Source organism: Mixophyes fleayi, chromosome 8 (genome assembly GCF_038048845.1).
Source record: "Mixophyes fleayi isolate aMixFle1 chromosome 8, aMixFle1.hap1, whole genome shotgun sequence".
In the NCBI taxonomy this organism is placed as follows: domain Eukaryota; kingdom Metazoa; phylum Chordata; class Amphibia; order Anura; family Limnodynastidae; genus Mixophyes; species Mixophyes fleayi.
In genome coordinates this window covers 9,081,775-9,095,933 of record NC_134409.1, presented here as the reverse complement: position 1 = coordinate 9,095,933, position 14,159 = coordinate 9,081,775, and the positions used below count along the sequence as shown (strand labels likewise).

Sequence of the window (14,159 nt, the reverse complement as noted above, 5' to 3'; positions counted from 1 at the left end):
CCATTTTGTGGTGTGAACCAACATTTATGAGAGTACAGCTATCAAGTCACTTAATAGGATGGATTTGAATACCAGTTCAGTCAGCAACATGGCTGCTACGTCGCGTATAGGCAACAGGTACATAGCGCCTGAATATTGTTACTAGTTCCTTGGGGAATTGATGGGAAATTTTGGCACAGTCCACAAAATGGCTGCCTCCACAACATAGCTGGGATCTTTTGACTAGAACTTTGCCCCTCAGTTGTTTTCTTTTTATAGGTATCTATGTATTGACATATTATTTTGTGCTGCTCAGGAGCAATCAATACGATGAGGTCTACGAACATCGGCGCTACAGATAACATGGAGAAAACTGTTTTTCCTAAGCACACGAGACACCCCGTACACAGGCAGACACTATGGGGGATAAAACAATCTTTATTATATTAATGCACTAGGAACTAGTAATATCACTGAGACATATAGTGAGTTCATAGGTTATATCTCACGACCATTGGTTCATCTCACAAAATGGCTGCCTCCGCTGAGACAATCCGTACATTTTACCTCATGACATGGTATAGTAACTTGTATATATAAAATAGGTCAAACTGGAACGCCTTGCACTAAATTAAGTGGCCCTTTAAGAGGATCCGGCCTATGACCATGTGTTTTTAACATATCAGAGACCCCCCCACCCCCTTTGCCGCTCCATGAACCACAGTTACAACAAGTTCTCTTGTCAGCGACAAATCTTACTTTGCTCGCCATATCCCAGCCTCAAAGACAACAATATGATGTACAGATGTACAACAAATGCAATTAGCTGTTTTATTGCAGTCTTGGTTTGGCAGCTCAGCAGAAATATCGGCGCTCTCCTTGTGCTGAGGTACAGATTTCTATGTGTGAGAAGCGTGTAAACACAGATCACCAGTGAGCACAAGAGATTAACAGCAAGAATAATTGCAATAATTAAACATGGTCCTTTTATCTGCCGGCTCTTGATATGTACTTAATACAGCACACAAATCCTGGTTTACTCAAAGTAAACCTCACTCAATGAGATTACCAAGAGAGAATAATGCTTTGTAGTGGGCATCAGTGCAAATACCCAAATCTAGGTGAGGACCCTACCCTGAGGTGTGATATTAAGCGACGTCCATCACAGTTCAGAGCGATGGGAATCCCACCTCATGAAAATAATTTCCCTTAATGCACCATGCAAATTATAGAGGTTCAAAGCTGCGTGCAAACAATTCTGGTATGAAAATTATACAGGCTGGAAATGTCTCTATTTGTTGTGTTAGACAAAAACACAGACATTAATTCTTTGTTTTCAACCAAAAACCAAAAGAAAAGGAGTCTACTAAACACATTTCATTAAATAAAGCAATTTCTTATCATTTAACGCAAATTGGGATAAATATTACATTATTTCACTCCTGGTGATTTTCACCCAGGCTACCGTTAAGGGTCATTTTTTAAACATTAATCCACAAATCATAGGGCAAGTCATTAGTAAGGATATCACTATTAATCAGGCTTAAACAAAGGTCATTCGTTTTGAAGTGGACAGTTAATCTGACTACAGTGTGTTTCCCCATTTACGCAGTATCTTTTAAGATAGGTTATCTGGCAAAGCAGAAAAGGGTCAATTTTTTTTAAAAGCATCGCTCCTTATCCTACATGCAGAAGAGGAGGGAAACTGCCGAGTGCTATGCGTTGGGGATCAATCATTTTTTTGTTGGCTTTACAATGACATTTCATAAACAGTGTGTGGTGTAGTGACACAACTTAGCACGTCTGATTACGCGTATTTTTGCCTTTGGCTGGGGAGCGCATGGCGTAAATGCGTGAACACAGCCCAGGGTTCTGGAGCTATCAAAAAAAAGTTATGGATAAATATCTAGTAGAGGGGCAGACTTATAAAAACATGCGCACAGCGCTACATTTGTAAAAACGTAACGCATAGTTTTGATAAATGTCCGCCAAACGGCACCGTGCGCTTGTTCTATGCTACATCCGACGTGCGACACTTTTTTGTCATAATTATTACCCTTTATAGATGTTACGTGGTCTTTTCCTGCGCACCCAGCAGTATAAGCATGGGGGGCGCAGTTTATGAATATTTTAGGTTCATTTGGTTAAAATTGAGATCTGGGGGGGTGGAAGTTTTGCTTCTCGCCCCAGGCGCTAACATTTTAAGCTACGGCTCAGCTTGTTAGCTCGCTAGCCTGAACAGACGTCGACGTTGTGAGGAGTATCTATTTCACGCTTAGTCAAACTCGTAACATCAACGCACCATCGAACCTAATCAACCTACAACTGGTGGCTCAGAATTGTTTTATAGTAGATTTAAAAGGCCTCACGTGTCAATTTGACAGGATACTTCTTTTTTACGTATGTCTTTCTGTAGTCTTTGCCTGGCAGGGCATTATTGGGACTTTCTGGTTGGCTCCCTTTGATTCAATGGTTTACCAAGTGTATCATCTCTTAACCCTCAAGGCCCAAGAAAAGCAGGGACGTGCGTGGTCAACTCATGCAGATAAATTCACCGGTCTTCAAAGAGGAACTCAGCTGGGGCCTTAAAACGCTTATTGAGCCTCAGCGCCCCGCGGTGAGGAGGAAAATGCCAAAATCTTCCTATTAGCCTTTCTGCTCAGCAATCCCAGATCCATGAATGACCCATTACCTACGCATTACAATGGTGTTAGGTTCAGCATATTCATTGTCCTTCTCATTACTGTATTGACCAATGTAAATGACACTGAGTAGTTATCTCTTCTCACTGACAATCAGCAGCCCCCCCCCCCCCTCTTGCACACCCTGAAAAGATTCCTCTATCTATCTCCGTCACTGGAGACACCAATAAGGCAGATTGAAAGCACATGGAGTGTAAATCTCCTGGTGGATGCAAGCTTAGGGGGTCTGGCATGTTCCTGGTAAAAAAGAAATGGACCCCAGTATTTACTGTATTCAACTTCTTACAGCATCTCTGATAAAACAAATTAAAAAAAATGATCTGCTGCATATAAGGTGCTGAAGTGACCAACATCAAATCTCCATCACAACAATCACAACACACGGATCAGTGTGCAATACACAAACACTCATTGTCCAATGTATCACTGTAGAAAGTCTTCAAAACCTCAGCGAAAAAAGTGTCAGCCCTTGGTCAACAAAACTGATACTTCTTCTAAGTGTGATACACTAACAGCAAATGAAATGCAACATTCTTTCCTTAGACAGAGGGTAGTATAATTACACAGACATGTTAGCTGACAAATGAACTGTAGAAGTATCCTAGCATAAATTATACTGCCTGCATTAATCTCATTAAAGATTGGAAAGAGGCCCTGGGGCCTTAGTGAGTGTGAGCCCAGGTTCCAACAAGCAAATATGTGTGTGTGTGTGTGTGTGTGTGTGTGTGTGTGTGTGTTATATTGTAACTGCCCATAAAAATGTCACTGTGAATCATATGTAGCATTGCAATATGATTATGTGTTAGAGTGCCAGTAAATGTTAGTGGCTCTTTCTGGGTGATTTAGTGTATGTGAGTGGTCTGTTTTACATAGGGGGCACTTTTTATGAGTGCCCCCCCCCCCCCTTTATAAGTGAGTGTCCACTTGAATGAATGAGTCTCCTATCCCTGCATATGGCACTAAGTGACTGAGTCCTGTCTATTAGAGTGGTCTTGTCCAGATCTGGGCATTGAACGTTCTCTACCCCCCCCCCCCCCCCCCCCCAGTGCCAACGTATCACCCCAAATCCAGACAGATAAGCCCTTACCTTGTGTCCAGTGTCCCCCCAAGATAATGTCCAGCAAAGCAGAAGTCAGTAAGAGTGTCCAGGGGCATCTCCGCCTCTCCCTGCCCGGGTACATCCCTGTGGATCTGTCCCAAATCATCCGCAGCGTTTTGGAATGAGGGTTCTCCCTGAGATGCCCCCTCAGTCTCCGGTGAGTCTCTTGCAGTTTTGCAGAGGGGGTTGCACAGCTCCTCTCTGTGTCTCTGCAGATGAGGTTTATGGAGCCACAGATTTTCCTCCTTTCCTCCGGAGGGCTCTGAAAGGTCGGAGCTGGTTTTACTCTCTGACTCCCTCTCTCTCTCTCTCTCCTAACTTTCTGCAACCCCCCTCCCTCCACTTGTCACTTTCCAAACTCTCTGCAGGGAGAGCAGCGCAGAGCTCTGGGAAGAGGTACAGTGTACGCAGCGCCACCTGGTGGCGGATATTGATAACAGCATCTTATTTAACATACACTTATTTATTTTTTAAATAATATGGTCATTTATAAACTTTATATTCAGCGGGTAAAATATTTTTTTTTTTCGCATCCTAATATGCAAATACTACGAAAGATGAAGAAAGTAGGAATGATGACACACTGTGACTCACTGATAAAACTGAAATAAACGGAATCACCCTGCACCCTGTTATCAATCTCCATCAGTTGTTTATTTGAGCAGACAACACAAAAGAAATGAAGAATGTGATAATCTCCAGGTCCGGGTAACGTTGATGGAAATAGCGTTTTGTAACAACAATTATACAATAATAGGGTTTATTAATAGAGTGTAAATATATAACATTGGGGTTTATTTTCTTTACTTAGTTGCAAACTTTTGATATCTAGAGATGTGCAAAAATGACACAACAATAGCTAACTTGTTAATAGCCCTAGGCAAGATACTGGTCTGGGCCCCTCACCCCTAGGCAAGATACTGATCTGGGCCCCCCACCCCTAGGCAAGATACTTGTCTGGGCCCCCCTCCCACCCCTCGATTTGTAAAAAGAAAAACACATAAAAATTGGTTACAGATCCAGGCCCCTCACTGCCCACTGAGGTTGACTAGTGGATAATCTGGCTCCAGGGGCTGGCTGGCAAATTGTAGCCCAGGGGTCGAGACGCGGCTCAGAAACCCGTTAGGAACATAATAAAGGAATAAAAACACAGCTAGCCCTAGGTAGCCCACGATGGGACCGGACCAGGGGATGGAGGGACAGATGCCCCCCTGCGCCCCAGCCCAGCTGTAAAAGGCAAATATTTCCACATTAATTATTAATAGATTGTCAATAATGTACAAATCACTAATTTACACTGCTAGAACTAAAAAATATCATGTTCTATTTTAACTTATTATATTTTTCTATAAATGCTGCTGCCTTGCCCGCTGATTCATTATATGGCCTCCAGTATGCTACACAGCTCTGTGATTGGTTCTCCCACCCAATCCCTCCCCTCCCTGCTGGCAACACATGGTGAGGTATTCTGGTTGGTCTGTCAAATTGACTAATGACCCCCATCTGCTAAAAACTCTTGGGGCTCAGCCAAGTTCCAAACCAAATCGTGAGTTCAGTGCATCACTACTACGCATATGTATGAATGAAACAGACTCCTCCCACTTGTGTGACATCACTCAGTGTCATATAACTATGTATTGATCTGATGCGTGTATATACATATATTGTTTGGACTGTGGGCTCTATTGATTACAGGCTGCAAAGTTCAATCTTGGGTGAAAATGAGCGTTTATACTGGAGATAGCGAATCGCGTTGTACAACGAGGGTGGACCCAGCCACTGAAAAGCTCTGCATCTAACAACGATGGCGGCAGTACTTGACCTTTGTCTTAGGGCAGCGATAGCGCAGAAGAGAATCAATTAAATAAATGTTTTATTATTAAAACAAATATTTTATTTCGATTGGGAATTGTTAAAATATTTTTATATATTTTTAATCTATCTGAAACATATTTTTTTCCAAGAAGTGGAAATTAAAACCCAAGTAAGGTCTTTCAGGTCTGCTGCGCAGGCATGATGTGTCTCGCCGGATCATACGTGCTCACTTCCCCTCTGACCAGCCTGTCGTAGCGGCAAACTAACCCTTACTGGTCCAAACTAGAATCACTGAGGCAGCTGGGTATCGTTCGGTTGTCTCGGAGAGATCTTAATAATAATTTATGGTGATAGGCGATTTTCCCTATTGCATTTATCCCGACATGTCTGTCCCTGGGGGCATGGCCAAGTCACAAAGAGGGCATAGGCAAACCGTGGTGGGGGGGGGAGGGTTTCCTAGTGCCTGGAAGCCCCTCCTCCAAGCCTGGGGCACTGAATAATTGAGGTGGCTGGACCCTGCTCCCGCTTCACACGGCTCTGCTTGAAAAGGGAGAGCTGCGTGCACCTAACAGTAGTGCGCGCAGCATTGCCCATGTATATTATGGGGATAGGAAGAGTTGGAGAGCAGCCAAGCACTGTCTAATATTATAGCCACGCCCTCATGCATACTGGTGACGCCCACTGGTGGCGTGGTGTGGAAACCCCTCTCTACAAATCCTGCGTTTGCCCCTGGGGACGTGGTAACGGTATGACTGGGAAGTGGCCAGTATGGCTGACTAGCGCCCTAATGCACTAGGCTGCCCATTACGTACCTTCCCTTCCTCCAACATTCCCAACCGCGGATCAAACAGTCCTAAAATCAGGACTGTCCTGCTGAAATCTAGACAGTTGGGATGTATCTTATTGTCACACCTTAATGAATAGACCCCTATGGGTTCATATTGTGATGTAGAATGGACGCAGATGAATCAATACAATGAAAGAAGCCCACAGTCCTCACATCATGTACTCGAAAAATGTTTTTTTGTTTTGTTTTTTTGACGCATCAATTTGTAAATTGGCTTCTGGGGAAATCGACTGAGACCTATTCTCTCAAACGCAAAGAAAATGTCGCTGGTGAATTATCTTGTATTGAATCATAGTCTAACAGGGCAGGTGAAGCCCCAAACAGCTCCTGGATAAACAGGTCACAATCTGCTGTTCCTTGGTGACCTCTCTGTGGCTCCGCCAGCTCCACAGTGGTCCCTGGCACAGAATACACAAACTGATTGTTTAACTAATGCAGATACAGAGTGCTGTGACATTGTGCAAATCCCAAGTCACTCAGTACACAGGGGGATTAAGTAACACCTACTATTGTACAGCCCAAATAGCTCCCACTCCACATATCCCATTTTAAAAGGGAAAGTGACACAAATGTTTAATTCATATCCCTCAATTTCTAATACGATGATTTGTCATTCATGGTGATCAGCTTTTCTAATGTCTTCTGGTGGGGAACAAGCCTATATGACATCATAATATTATTAAGTTGCTCTAACCTATGTACTTGTGTGCTAGAAACGGGACTTACGCCGAAAAACGCAATGGCACGCAAACCATGCCTGAACACAAATGACGCGGCTACCTATAACTTGAGGGCCGTAACGGGGGAGGGACGGGACGGATGAGCGTAGGCCATGTGCGTATCCTACAATCTATTGTATCAGTATACATACAGCAAGTAGGGTTACGCAGAGCGTACACAGAGATTCAAATAGAAAGGCCGGATCCCCACGAACTTGAATAAGGACGAAATTGCGCTCAAGTTCCGTACTCTCATGCAAGTTGCGTTCCCTCAATGTCCAGTCTTTATCTTTGCGTCCGTCTTCGCTTCTGTTTTGGTTTCCTTTTCCTTTCTTTTTCAAAGCTCTTATTAGTTTTCCAAGATATATGTAAAAACAATTAAATAAAACTAATATAGTGCAGTATATTCTATTATGAGCACACACCCAATGTGTCGTGTGAGAATTATCCGACGCGCGGAAAGCGAATCTTACTTCCACGCTCCCCACCTCAGAGAACGTTCCCATCACCATGAAGCCCCCTTAATCTACGCACAATGCGGGGGCTCAGCTTAACAATAGTTGTTATATAAGAGACGAATATCCCTCCTTCCGATTCTTCCTTCTTCCAATCACAGATCCAACAGAGGATAAATAATAAGAAAAACAAGATCTAGCGTATTACCTTCCCATAATGTTATATTTATTAAAATAAGTTTCACTTACAAGGATATAAAGACACATTGTATATTATACGTCAGATTACAAATCCACTTATGCTATTATTTCTATTGTAAAATGCATATTTGGATGCTCATATTTTAGGCAGGTTCCTGGGTTCGCCTTTACCGTATTTCTGCCTGATGATGGTACAACAGTCTCTGGTGGAATTAAGTAATGAAATCCCCAGTTAACCCAACGCGTTTTGACTTCCTTGATACAATCTACAGGTAGCAGAACTACCATTGGTGCCGCAGGTGCGGTGCACTGGGGCCCATGGAGATAATGGGGCCTGATGCAGGGAACTAGCGAGCTTCCTCCTGCCCACTTCCCTGCACCGGGGCCCACAGCTCGCTGGTTCCACCTCTGCAAGCTCCCTTGGCATTATCTGATGCATGGGTTAAGGGCATAGGAACGCTCCATTCCTAGCAGTGGAGAGAGGTCATTTAAAAATATATTTGACTACAGCTCTGATTGATCCTTAAAGGTGTTGTCTACCTTCAGATGAATTGAATGCATTAGTTTGCACCTATCCTCCTGCAACTTTAACTAAATACACACCTCTTCTACCGAGCTGCCTTCCGTGCTTGTTATCCATGTATTATATTATCAGGCAGAAGCGTTTATTTGTTTGGCCCTGAGATATGATATGAAAACTGCTCTTTAAACCCAAGCGAAGCAGAACAGTGTCATATCCAAGGGCAGCCCACATAAACAGCTCTGTCTGGGGGATAAATGACATGGCTGAAAAGCACAGAACAAACTAGGAAGATAAACAATGTATCAGTAAATGTTGCAGGAGATGATGTACAGAAAGGAAATAAAAAAAAAAGGTAAGGAACGCCTTTCTTGGTCTTAATAGGCGGAGACGGAGGCAGAATGTGGGAAGCCGAATTCCGCGTCACATGACCTCCTCTGCGCAGTGTAAGGAGGTCACTGTGCATTTAAAAAAAGTGTATATATGTGTTGTGTTGTTCTTTCTCATTAAAATATGTTTATTATAGTGAACAATGTACAAATTTCAGTAAAATATAATTTACATTAAGGTGTATATTATATTATATATCATTACGGCTTCTAGATGCAACAACTGTGTCTAGATTGTAAGCTCTGTCGCCTTCTCTCTTTCTCCGTGTTTGTCCCTGTATTGTTACAATGTAAGCCGTCTCTATATCCCTACTGTACAACGCTGCAGCGTATGTTGGCGCTTTATAAATAAATGACTGTAGAACGCCTCCGTCTGCTCTCACAAGCAGCCTATCTGGTGTGTGGTAGGTTTCCTGGCGTTCCCACGCGTCCCTCTATCGCTCCGGCCCTACTGTTCTCCAGACTATTCCGCTACATTAGAAATAAATGTTAATAATATTAATGAGCTGTTGGTGAAATGTTTCAGGGCCGTCTAGCGATGGAATTAAACGCTCACCCGGGATATTGGACTTTTTTTCCCTCCCTCCGAAATGATTTCTGTATGAAAGGAACACATCGGGGCGCTGCGGACACTTAACTCCGCCGGAGGATACATTTTAGGACAGGCAGAGCCGGGGTTTATAGCCAGGATTTTGCATTGTTACCAATCCCTCACATAGGATGAGATCATTTGGCTGCTGTTGTGCCTCTCTCTCCCGGAGAACGGTCCCCTCGTTACTGTGGAGTTTTACAACCCAGCTCAGGATAAGAGAGGGGAAGAAAAACAGAGCTGTTCATTTTAAATGGTCAGCGAAGGGTTAACTGGTATATGTACCTGAATTTTATTTATATAATTTTTTGATTTTTTTTTTAACACATACATTGCTGGTTTCATGAGTTCCAAGAAAAAGTTATTGAAAATTGGTTCCTGGTCTTCGAGGTTTTGTCGCTGACAATTTCAATATTCAATAACACACAACTACACACTTATACTTATTCTGTGTGTTCTTTAATTAGAGGTAGATAGCGACCAATCGGATTCTAGCTATCATTTATCTAGTTCATGCCAGGAGATGATAACTAGAATGTGATTGGTTGCTATGGGCGATACCTCCACTTTTTCTTTTTAGAAGGTTTGAACAATCCACCCCTTAGTCTTTTCCCTCGGACATCACGCTTGTTACCTTGTAGCTAAATGAGGCATCATTGTACCCATCCCAGATTTCGATGGACAAATCACAGTTTTGAAGGTTCGAACTTGGAAATGTTCGGACTTGACAAATGTTTTTTTGTTTTTTTTTTGTATTGACCTTTTATCTACTTCCCTTAATCTGATTGATGGATGACATTCAATGCTATCTTGTTATTCTGCATGCTGTATGAATTGTGATTTATTATAGAAAAACTAATCGATTATAGAAAAATAATCGATTCAGTATGCACTAATGCTGGGCAATATGTACCATTTCTGTGTTAGAACTGGGGAAGAATTGGACCATGTAGTCTCAGTACCCAGAGCTGACTAGTATGGTATTTAGGTGTCTTTTGCTTTTCATATAGTGTCCTATGTCTGTATATAGTGTAATAGAATTGTGTTATGATCATGTCCAGTGGTCAGGTCATGTTGGGGGTGTAGTGTCCTATGTCTGTATACAGTGTAATAGAATTGTATTATGATAATGTCCAGTGGTCAGGTCATGTTGGAGGTGTAGTGTCCTATGTCTGTATATAGTGTAATATAATTGTATTATGATCATGTCCAGTGGTCAGGTCATGTTGGAGGTGTAGTGTCCTATGTCTGTATACAGTGTAATATAATTGTATTATGATCATGTCCAGTGGTCATGTCATGTTGGAGGTGTAGTGTCCTATGTCTGTATAGAGTGTAATAGAATTGTATTATGATCATATCCAGTGGTCAGGTCATGTTGGGGGTGCAGTGTCCTATGTCTGTATAGAGTGTAATAGAATTGTATATGATCATGTCCAGTGGTCAGGTCATGTTGGAGGTGTAGTGTCCTATGTCTGTATATAGTGTAATAGAATTGTATTATGATCACGTCCAGTGGTCAGGTCATGTTGGGGGTGCAGTGTCCTATGTCTGTATATAGTGTAATAGAATTACATTATGATCATGTCCAGTGGTCAGGTCATGTTGGGGGTGCAGTGTCCTATGTCTGTATACAGTGTAATAGAATTGTATTATGATCATGTCCAGTGGTCAGGTCATGTTGGGAGTGCAGTGTCCTATGTCTGTATAGAGTGTAATAGAATTTTATTATGATCATGTCCAGTGGTCAGGTCATGTTGGGGGTGTAGTGTCCTATGTCTGTATAGAGTGTAACCCGGGGCAAGACGTTGGCATGGGAGTGTTTGATCCAGACATCCACCTTCGCTTTGGGCTTTGCCTTCTTATTATTATGAAGTCCAGTGGTCACATTGATACTACCAGTCAAGCAATGTTGATCATCTGGAGATGGGTCAGTCTATGTCAGTGAATCCCTGCGCAGTAGTAGAGGCAGAGGTTAGGGGTATGTTTATCACCAGAGAGGCACAAAGGGGGTGCAGCGGTTTGAATAAACATATTTTCTATTTAATGACCCTTTAACTCAACCCAAGTTTTTGACTGAAGCCCTCGGACAGACTGTGTAGTATCCAGTCAGCAGATAGACAGACCTGTTCTGACAACTGAGCCTTGTTGCCATATGGAAGCGATTCTAAGATGTGTTTCAGCTTTGATGAAGGAACTACAGAATGCTTTTAGTAGCTGCATATTTGTAGATGAAATGTACAAGAAAAATATATAAACTCTTTCATTTTATAAGAACGTTTGTTATATCTGTGGCTTCTTATGAGCAGAGATCTGGAGAACATACATTGGATCCTCTGCTGCCTTGTTTGAGGCCTCAATCCGTCTCCACAATCAGATCTTTACATTCTCTTTCAGATTAGTTACAAATGTTTCCCAGAATGCTCTTTGCAGGAACGTACGTCACACACGATTGAACATTTCTCGTCTTACATTACGAGATTGACGAAATTACTTTGTGGCGTCATCAATGCTGAAGCAGTATACCCCTATTTTCTCTTCTGAGGGCAGGATTAGACATCTGTAGGTGTGTAGTATTAGATATGTAGGCAAGTAGTCCTAGACTGTAGGTGGTTATCTTATCCTGGCTTATTACATTAGCTGAGAGTGTAGTTACAGTATATGTTCATCAGCTGCAGACTTTGGAGTGAATAGAACATGGGACGTTAACAAGTGAGACCTGACTGCTGTGAGAGACTCTGCTAGAGATCCAGTGGATCCAGTTGATCTCTACATTGCATAGCAATTACATACCAAGAAAACAAAGGGGGGGGGGGATCAACATTACTCCTTGTAACGCTGACTATGGGAGAACCAATCCTGTCCTCTACGGCACTGAATGCTCGCACCCCACCAATGAGCTGTCTCCTCCAGGGCTCTAAACTGTCTGGTTACGTCTCAGACCCAAGGACAGTGATCTCTATACAGTAGATTCTGTTTGTTTGTTTCTTTTTTTCAATTTTAGTCGTCAGTTAACACTGAAATTAAATCTTGACACATTTCATTTAGCATTTTTTTACTTGATCATGGCATTAAAATTAGTAATTACCAATGCTTTAGTATTATTCTTGTTAGTGGGAGGTTATATTTAAAAGTCACTCATTTTAATAAATAAGTATATACCTATATATATATATAAATACATACTATTATATTTTTAGTTGGGGGTAATGTTATCTTGTAATGATAGAGTAACCCACGTTCTTGCCAAGACAAAACCAAAACACGTGAGGTGAGGCCATCCTCATGCCTTACGCGATATATCAGTCACCGCGACGGAGGTGACAGGAGTAATAATTTTCCTGAATTGAAGACCCCAGCCAACGTTCTTCTTTAATTAAAATGCTGGGATAAACTAGGTCAACTAATTGTGGTTCCTCAATTTATTTCTTATTAATTGTTTGAAACTGTAGTGTAAGAAAACAGCGGCTTCCTTCAGCCAGTGATTGTGTTAATATAACAATATGAGGATATTTCCGGGACTGTTGGTGGCTGTGTGACCAGGCGCTGGGAACCAGAGACTAAGCGGCACGGGGGGGGGGGGGCGCTCTTTGGGTAGCAGAAGATCAGGGGAAGCACATAGGGGGTTTATATAGGGAAAAAAAATGGCAAAATAAGAAAAAAAATCTCTTTCTCTCCTCCCAAAACTAATTTTAGGCAATAAGTTCAACCCCCATATATTTACCACCAAATGTGGTCAGCAGAGGCCACTTCTCTTAATGCTTTGAATGTAAAACTATCAAATTCCATTCACTTCCATTTTTCATACCACTTCTAAATTTCCACCTGGACCACTGATCAATAAGATTAATCAAAACATGTCATAAAAGAAAGAGACACCTCTCTGTAATAACATAGCAGCATTTTACACAAGTGTTACAAGCTATAACAGACAAGTCCGAGCAGACGCGGGCTGGGAGAGGGATGGCCGGGGGGCAGACAGGCGGCCGCATCACATGAAAAGGGATGCGGCCTCGTCATTGATGACGCCTGTCAAAGCTGACGCGGCCGCATCTGATGTCATCAGATGCGGCCGCGGGGGAAAGCATAGTATTTTGCGGCCGGCCGGCCTACCCCCCGGCCCTAATAGCGGCCTGACCGAGCAGCCCGGGGGGCCGATGCCCCCCTGCCCCCCGGGCCAGCCCGCCCCTGAGTCCGACCATACAGCAGGAATGGGCTGGGGGCCGCAGGGGACGGCTCGGAGGGCCGCATATTGCCCGTGACTGCATTAGTTGGTCCGCAAGGGGTTAAACTACTCTTATTATACTACTGGTAGATATTGGAGTCTTCAATCTCTTTGGCGATAGAGAGGAGATGGATATCAATCGTGACCCTAATATAGAGAAAATCAGCATGACCCTAATACCAAATTTTAAATATTATTTCAATGTGATCATTTTTACCACCCATAATGCATTTTTTTTTTTGTATATTGATTTACCGGTTCACTGTAATTTTGTTTTATTGTTTACAAATGTCGAGTCCAGTTTGCCCAGGATGTAAAGCACAGATCTAGGTACATGACTTCAGAGCGTGCAGTGATGTAACATTATACCGTAGCGCAGAATGTCATTCCCGATTTATCATGTGATTCCGCTCGGCTGCTGACGTTCCCTCCTGAAATATCAAAGCACAAGGACCAGCTTGAATGGCAAACATCTGTACGCCACATATCGCTGCAGCATTTTGCTGCGGTATTATGGAAGAAATTCAGTAACCTCTGATTGGAGACTTCTCTGTGTGTTTATAAGATTCTCTTTGAGACCCTGTCAAGCTGTCAGAGCAACACTAATTAGAATGTAAGC

General features: G+C 42.6%; 1 protein-coding gene across 1 annotated transcript in view; it reads right to left on the bottom strand.

Moving 5' to 3' along the window:
• ROR1 (receptor tyrosine kinase like orphan receptor 1) overlaps positions 1 to 4,099 on the bottom strand; it is a 213,448-nt gene extending 209,349 nt beyond the window's left edge. Inside the window, exon 1 of the mRNA XM_075181826.1 lies at positions 3,769 to 4,099. Within this exon, the coding sequence (XP_075037927.1) occupies positions 3,769 to 3,886 (118 nt within the window). The 5' untranslated portion in view covers positions 3,887 to 4,099. The remainder of the gene's footprint in view (positions 1 to 3,768) is intronic.
• Positions 4,100 to 14,159: the final 10,060 nt, after the last annotated feature.